This window comes from Psammomys obesus, unplaced genomic scaffold, assembly GCF_907164565.1.
Source record: "Psammomys obesus unplaced genomic scaffold, mPsaObe1.curated_primary_1811, whole genome shotgun sequence".
Lineage (NCBI taxonomy): Eukaryota > Metazoa > Chordata > Mammalia > Rodentia > Muridae > Psammomys > Psammomys obesus.
In genome coordinates this window covers 44,615,955-44,624,718 of record NW_026596051.1, presented here as the reverse complement: position 1 = coordinate 44,624,718, position 8,764 = coordinate 44,615,955, and the positions used below count along the sequence as shown (strand labels likewise).

The window sequence follows — 8,764 nt, the reverse complement described above, 5'->3', positions numbered from 1 at the left end:
AAAGGTTAATTTTGTCTAATTTGTCAAACAAGGTGCTTAATAATTGGCAGAATAATGTTGATAGTAGGTTTTTACACTGGTGAACTTGGTGATGAATGTAAATGATAGATCATTCTTAACCTGTTTGGTATAAAACACATATAAAATTAATTATGCAAGTCTACCATTCTACTCTAAGGTAAAAGAATGAATGAATTATGTATATATAAAGATGCTGAAAGTATACAGAGAACTTTTATTATAAGGCTGCATATGGCAATCTGTTGGTTGAATTTATTTCATTGTCCATCTACAACAGGGACATATAAACAATGTGTTAAGTGGTGATGGTGCTCACCTTTAACCCCAGCACTTAGGAGGCAGAGGCAGAGGGATTTCTGTGAGTTTCGGGCTAGCCTGGACTACAAAGTGAGTTCTGGGGCATCCAGGGCTACACAAAGAAACCCTGACTCAAACAAACAAACAAAGACTATATCGATAATTTTTATAATAAAATATTGAGCAATAATGCAAAAATGAGCAAACTATGGACATACTCAGTAACATGAGTGCATTTCAACAACATAAAGTTATATTAAAAACTCAATGCCTGTCACATTTCTCTATTTAAACATTCTCTAAAATTAACTATGCTATGAGATGAACTTTCATGTAAAACATTTAAAGGAATTGAAAAATGCATATAATTAAATAAGACAGTAACTTCTGACACTATAAATTACATACAGTATACATCACTCCCATTCTGGTAAAATATAGGTGGACAGTTTTCTCAAGTGTGAGGTGATGGTACAGAGATGTATTGTCTGAGATCTCAACAAGAAAAAGACGGTATGATAGATTAGGAAGAATTAAAGGGTCCTTGTCTTAATAGAAGAAAGAACGCATGGGAGAAGGAAAAGGAATAGTGCAGCTGTACCTGAAAGGAACTGGTCTCAGCTCCAGTTCTAAAGAAAGAAGAAAAGCCAATTATAAAACCCGGGGGAGTGTGGCATCTTGGAGAGGAGTTTAGATGAGGGTCACAGCTTTAGAAGCAGGACCACAGGAAGGAAGAGAAGAATATGGTATAACTCACTCTCCTCTCCCCCTCCAGTCTTACTTCAGTGAGTGGGTGAAGTGGTTTCAGACTTCGAATTTATTTTAAGAATTTCAGTTTCCTAAAACTGACTTGTCACTGCTTATCATGGCCCCTTGACCTCACGTTGTCTCGTGTGGCCCTCTGTCATCTCTGCAACTGGAACTGATTACTTGAAGTCACGAAACAACTACTTTAATTTTACAGAGTCATTCTCCATCACACAGTCTTACTTCGGACAGCCTCAGTCGGTAGCCGGAGAGGCTGACGCTCGGCGAGCGCTTCTAAGGGTAAGGAGGCATGCCATGCCTGAGCACAGCTTCACTCGGCAGCGGCGTCAAACCAGGCCTGCGGCTCTGTGAACACCTTATGCTCCCACTTGAACTTGAGCTCTTCGGCGAGGTCAGCGCGGCCCATCTTGCGGAGATGGCGAGCCAGGAGGCGAATTTTGTCCGTGGAAGTCGGGAGCGCTCTTTTCCAGAAGCAAAGCAGCTCGTGGATCTGCTCTATCAGATCGTCGGGGTGCTTGAGTCTGATGAGCTGCACTGTGCTGCGGCGCAGAGGGAGGGAGGCGCCGAGGACCTCCACGCCTTCTTCAGACAGCTCCTCAGCCAGCCAGTGAAGCAAGTTATCCCAAAGGGCCTCTGTGGGGGCACGGTAAGGTAGGCAAGGACGGCAGGTTAGGACGCTTGCTTAGGCACGTGCCCGTTTAACTCTCCTCACCAGCAAGCCGTGAAATGTACCTGCTCTCAGGCTTAGCCTCTGAGAAAGAAAGCTACCCACGGGCTGCTGAATCTCTGCCAGCGAACACCAAGGGTCATGGGAGGATACCAGCTAGGAGGAGGCTCAGCATTTCTAATGTCCCTAGGCTTGTTAAGGTGATTTTATGTCCCGCCCACACAGTGTGATTGAGTGATACTAGGGAAAGGACGGCACTCGGAATCTGCCGGAGTCTTGACCACTGTTTGAATAGCACTATGTTACAGGACGTTTTAAAGGTACCAAAAAGGTATTTCTCTTTATTGGTACTAATGTGATGGATAAATACACCAGCTAGTCAGTTTTCACGGGACTGTAATTACATATATATCCACCAAAGCCAGGGTAGCCGGGGTACATCTCTATAAAAGGTCTTTTACAATAATATTTCCACTGACCTTTGCACCATTTAGATCTGCAAGCATCTTGACTATACGGTCAGCATAGTCCCCACCAAGCCTGGGAACCCCCTATTCATCTCTTGTACTTCTGGCTTCATTTTCCTGTCCTTGCTGGTTTGGGTGTATAATTCAGACTATCATTCTGAGTAAAGTCCCTTTGCCCCACTCTCTTCCGTCACAGCCACTGTTTTCCCGTTTCGCAATCACTCTCACCATCTGCTACTTTCATAAATTGCACTCTGAAGATTACTTAGGAGAATGGGCTGATACATCCTCTCTGGTTTTCCAAACAGTCTTCTCCTAGCATCAGGTAATGCACTCATTTTTATGTCCATGGGCCTTCATGGGCCTTCCTTTCTCCATGGCCCTCATCCTTCTCCTGAAATCAGCACGCTGCTAACTCGCGGTTAACTATTCTCTGCTCCACAGATAGGAATCACTCCTCACTTTTCTTTTCTTTGTTATTTGTTTGTCTATTTCTTTCTTTTTTCTTTCCTTGCATAGCTGAAGATCAAGACCGGGGCCAGACCCATGGTCAGGAGTCACTCTACCGTGCTGTAGACTATCACTCCATTTACAGCCTGGGAAGACCTTGCTCTTCTCGGTCAACCCAACTGGCTCCTGCTCTGTGGCCCACGTTTCTCAACATCACACTTTCCTCTACACCCTCGACTTCCAAGGCTCGGGTTTATCTGCTCCTCCCTAGTATACACCTCCACCCTTGACTAATAGCTATCCCCCTTAAGCCACACAGCCCTGCAGAGTTCTGCCTGCCTCTGCACCAGGCCTGCTTGGTAGGCTCGCTTCTCTGTATCCATGACGGTCTTAAAACGTGTTTCCCCTTTAGCTTCATTGTTTCCAGTTTTTCAATTTTAATCCTGGGCTTTTGAGAGTCATGAGAACTGTGTTAGTTTACAAGGAGGCATGCTACTTCCTATCGCTCATGCTATTTGAAATACTGACAAGTCCACTTAGAAATCTTTTTTTTCCTAAATTCAGTTCAAAATTTTCTCTACCAAGGAGCAAAGAATCCTTTCTTCTTCCATTAAGCCACAACGTCACCCATTCCCAGCCAGTGTTTGCTTTTCTACGTCACCCAAACCTGCTTTTGTGGGTTCTGGTCAACTCTTCCACTTAGAAGTCACTTGCTCGCAGTCTCCTCCCTCAGTTGGTTGGATTTTGTCTCCCGCCTTGCTGTCATATGTGTGCCCCTTTCACATCTGCCCCTTTCACATCTGCCCCTTTCACATCTGCCCCTCGTCTCTTTACCTTGCTTTGTTTCTACTCTTTCTCAAGCATTCTCAGAGCTCCACTCACCTTGATTTTGATGCTATGTCAAACTACGGTGCTTCTCCTTTAAAAAATACACTATTGCATCTTTGCTTTGGAGCTCTGTTTAACATTCTAGGTAAGGCAATTACTCAACCCATCCTCGAGGCATTCTGGTTGCTACTTACAGCAACTGGTTCTTAGTCTGTATCTTCTATGATACCCGTGGATCATATCATTGTTTATTATCACTATTATTAGTAGTAGTATTTCATGGTTTCACAGTTTTCTTCTTTTCTTCTTTTCTTTTTTTCTTCTTCTTTTCTCTCCTCCCTTTGTTAACTATCTCCCCATGTGACTCAGTGGAGCCTTCCCATGTCAGTTTCTTTTTCTAAATGTAATATTTCTTTAATATCTGTGTGTGGTGTACTTGTGAGAATAATTGTACACGTGATAATATACATCTTGCCAACCCATTTTTATATTATATATATATATATATACTTTATATTTATATTTTATATTTTATATTTCTTATGTCTCTCCTCAATAAATTATGCATTCTTATATATGCTTACTTACCTCTGTCCCTATGTAACATACTTCACACCTTCTATAATTTTATCTTTATCTTTGTTTTTTCTTGAATGTACTATAAAACATCTGAAATGTTCATCTCTTTCTGAGAAATGAATTTATCTCTATGGCTATAAAACACGTAACTGAGATGTCATATTTATAAATTTAAAACATCACCTTTGGCCTTTCCTTCTTTCCAGCTATTTGGCTTTTGATCTATTTGGTTTCCTCTTTGTATTTCAATGTGGTAGTTTGGTTGAGTAAGCTAAAACACCAGATATTATTTAAATTTCTCAAAGCCTATTTTACAAATGTTGTGCTTAGCTGTCTCAACTTTACAGATCATAAATATTTCTTCTGTTTTCCAGCCTTGTTGACCTACTATAATCATTCTTGCCGTAGACTGGATTTTGACTATTGTCCCCCAAGTGCCCATGTCTCTTGGCCTATAGTACTATTTGAAGATGGTAGAATTTTTAGAAGGTGGAGCCTTGTGAGAAAAAACAGGTCACTGGGTCTAATTTCTAGTGTGCGGAGCACTGTAATTTTGTGGTCTTCCCTTTTCCTCTGTCTTTTCCCGATGGGATGAGCTGAACAGGACTACTGTGCCAAATCCTCCCAGCAGGATGCACTCTACTGCCAGAAAGTCATAGCAAAACTGAGCCAAAATAGGTTTTAGATATTTTCTACGTCTTTACTTTGTGTTATGTGAACTAGTGTTTTGCCTGTGTGTGTGTATACGCACCATGTGCGCTCGTGCCCAGAGAAAGCAAAAAGGGTGATCAGATTTCCTGCAACGTGTTCCCGGTGCTTGTGAACGACACGTGGGTGCTGGCAGCTAAACCAAGCTCCTTTTCAAGAGCACCGAGCCATTTCTCCAGGCCCCTTTGCTTACTTTTAAACCGATTTCTTCAGTTATTTTGCCACAGCATTGGTGGTGTGACAGAGTGACCACCACAATGGTCTATCTTCTTGCCCAAAATTAGGATTCTCATTCATATTCTGGCTCTTAATTTTGGCTCATTTTCGTTTTTGAACAACTAATAAGAGATTGAGGTTTGATCTGATCTTATTAGTCCCTTTTCATAAGTCTCTCAAAAGGCTCTTCCATCATTTAAGCTCCCTAATTTGGCATTTTAAATTTTCAAATGTTTTATTTATAGTTTCTTACTAGGGGAGGCTGTGTAAGACACAGTGAACTATGGATGGGGCACTGTGCAGAATGTTCCTCCCAGAAGTTAACCTTCTCAAAAGATTTTTGTAATTCATGATAAGTGAATTATTGAAAGCATAGATATGGAGGGAATGCCCTGGCATGTCCACATGAATCCCCGAGAGAAAGGCAAAGGCATGGGAGGAATATTCTTGGTTCTTTTCACATGACCAAAAAAAACAGGGTATAGCACCCTACCTTGTATTTGCCTAAACTACCTGTAAACATCACCCCATGTTTTACTTGCTTTAATAATAAGAGTGAGACGTGCTTTGTTTGCATTACTCTTGAGCTCAGGCCTGGAGTGCCCTGCTGTGACCCCACTCAGATCCTTCCATCTTCCAGACTTAGCCCTGCTGTCCATGGGACAGGTCAACAACCCAAGTCTAATCCCTCATCCCTCGTATGATCATCCTTCCATCTGAAGCCCTGATGATACCTGGAACTTCTTAACACACCTAAGGAACAACACTGGGCAACTCTACAATCTGATGGTCATTGACAATAGCAGCTGTTATGCTTTTATTTGAACACCAACTTCTTTAAAAGTTAACGTTGATAAACTCTGAGATTTTGTTTACTTCAGGTTTGTAAACTTCAGCTGCTCTCTTTTTAAAAGTGCACACTTGATAAAGTATATATATGCATAAAGTATATACAATACTGAAATTTATTCCTGCTCTCTCTCCGGTGCAGCTCAAGAGTGCCTGCCTTTTCTGTGCTAATCCACAAGGACTGCTAATCAGGGTTCTCTTCCATTCCTGGTGGACCTGATAAAGTATGCATAATAAATTGATGCCTTTGACGAGCACATGTTAAAGAATTAATAGATTTAACATCATTAAATAACATATTTAAAAGCTAAAATATAAGGGTCAAATCCTATCTGAAATGTGTACCTTTGTTAGGTGGCTACAAACTTAATATGCAAACTGACTAAGTATGAATAACCACAAGCAAATCTTTGCCTGGTGGCTCAGCTTGTAAAGCGCTCAGCATTGCCCTATGGAACCTACTCTCTTATTTCAAAGGAATATACACCTCGTTTTCACATCTACTGACACCTAAGTGACACTGAACTGACAATACTAAGATATCAACAACTGAAGGTCAGAGTTGGAGTCGAACAATTTTGCAATAGTGCAAAACTACAGTGTACTTACAAAACTGGCCAATCTGACCAGAATACTTTCTAAAGCTCATATTTCTGTGAATTTCAGGGTAAGCTTATTTACAGGTACATTTGCAAATGCTGTTTGGGGTTGTATGTACATGAATTCCCAAATAAGTCTATTGGTAGCCTTCAAGCAATGGTGGTGTCACTCTCCCATTTTTTTTTTTTTTTTTAGTATAAAAGGACCCAGACATTCATTAACTATACAACAATAAAAAGTAGTCTGACAAGGACAAAGCCAAGATTCCTTACCTAGAGGGTCTGTAGATACTCTTTTGGTACTCTTTGGACGGCTGATTACTTTTTCATGCTGTTCAGAGAAAGGAGAAGCAGAATGAATGGAGAAAATTACCCACTGCTGCACAAGCCGGAGCTCACCCAAACCTCACCCTTATTTACAAGATACGAACACGCACCTTGCAAGCGTAGACTTTGCATGTGTGAATGTTCTCAGCTGTTTCCCTGTGAAAGGGCAAAGAAGAGCAGCCCCCGGTTTTCAGGAAATTTACACTTGGTAATACACATTTACGTATCTCCATATAAATTACATGATCTTGATTTGAAATTAAAATTGATGATCTCTGAAGCCAGCTAACATAAAGAACCACACCAACTGTATACCAAACCCACAACATTTCAGAGAATCCATGTGGGCCAGGCCCTGTGCCTCAGCATTCAACTGGGGACTTGGTACCCAGCAGAGCAATGGTTTGTGTGAATGATGTATACAAAAGATGCAAAAAAACAGTTATCATGCATATATTTTTCAAACTAATATTATTCCCAGAACTAATCACATACTACGTCATTACTTGTTGAATCAACCTGAAGAAAAGTTTGTACACAGCTAATGTGGAAGAGTGAAAAATGGCATAAGACATGAAGCAAATATGTCCTGGTTTGGACAACTGAATAGAGTATGAGAAGCAGGGTTCCTATGGAGCGTTTGTCACCTAAATCTCTGTGACATAGATTTATTAAAACCCATATCACAAAATCTTTATCACAGAAGTTCACTGCAGTTTCATTTGTAGTGACACAAAACTACAATTGACCAAGATATTCTTAAATAAGTGAAAACTTGATCCAAATTATGGAATATTTATAATATTATATGTTACATATAATATTATAATAAAATATAAAAGAAAAGTAATTGAAAGACAAAAAAGGGTAAAAATTGAAACATGTAACAGCATCTAAACAAAAGTGTCGTAGGCTCTTATTCTAAGTGCAAAATTTTTGTTTCAAAAAGTTTCATATTCTGGTTTATCTTAGATCACATTCTTGAAATAACAAAATTTTTTAATGTGGAAAATATTATTGGCGATTGCTGATAGGTAAGGATCAAGGATACATGACTATAAAGAGGTCTTTGTTGTAATGGACCAGTCCTGTACCTTGATGGTATGATGAGCAATTCATGAAGCTGTTAACTGGCATGAAGCTACATACAGACAAGGATTGATGTCACCTTCCTGGCCTTGACAGCACAGTGCAGTCACGTACGATATGACTTGAGGAAAATTGGATGAGAAGGTAGAAGTTTCTACTGTTTTTCCAACTTCCTGCAAATCTACCAAAATTTTCTTCTCTCTGTGTATGGGTGTGTGTGTGTGTACTGGAGTGAACCAGTGGCCACATGCATGTTTCAAATGACCTAGCACCAAGGTAAAAGGACATTGCCATTGCCCCCAAGTTTTTATTTATTTATTAAAATTTTTAAACTTTGTATCCCAGCCGTGGCCCTCTCCCTTGTCTCTTCCCAGTCCCACCCTCTCTCCCCCTTCCCACCCCCCCATATCCCTCCCCTGTTCCCTGTTAGGGGGGGTCCTCCTCCCCTTGCATCTGATCCTAGCCTATCAGGTCTCATCAGGACTGCCTGCATCATCTTCTTTTGTGGCCTGGAAAGGTTGCACCCCCACACTCACACCCACCCGCCAGGGAGAGGTGACCAAAGAGCCAGCCACTGAGTTCATGTCAGAGACAGCCCCTCTTCCTCTTACTAGGGAACCCACATGGACACTGAGCTGCCATGGGCTACATCTGAGCAGGGGTTCTAGGTTATATCCATGCAGGGTCCTTCATTGGAGTATCGGTCTCTGCAGGGACCCATGGGCCCAGATATTTTTGGTTCTGTTGTTCTCCTTGTGGAGCTCCTGTCCCCTCCAGATCTTATTATCTACACCTTCTTTCATAAGATTCCCTGCACTCTGCCCAAATTTTGGCTATGAGTCTCAGCATCAGCTTTGATGCCCTGATCAGTAAAGTTTTACAGAGGCTGTCGGGAGCGG

General features: G+C 41.3%; 1 protein-coding gene across 1 annotated transcript in view; it reads right to left on the bottom strand.

Annotated features, from left to right (window-relative positions):
• Nucleotides 1–623: 623 nt before the first annotated feature.
• The window catches only part of Dthd1 (death domain containing 1), a 55,203-nt gene continuing 47,062 nt past the window's right edge, over nucleotides 624–8,764 (bottom strand). The window contains exons 10-11 of the mRNA XM_055623806.1: nucleotides 6,723–6,780; nucleotides 624–1,719 (exon numbers count right to left, since the gene is read on the bottom strand). Of these exons, the coding sequence (XP_055479781.1) occupies nucleotides 1,397–1,719; nucleotides 6,723–6,780 (381 nt within the window). The 3' untranslated portion in view covers nucleotides 624–1,396. The remainder of the gene's footprint in view (nucleotides 1,720–6,722; nucleotides 6,781–8,764) is intronic.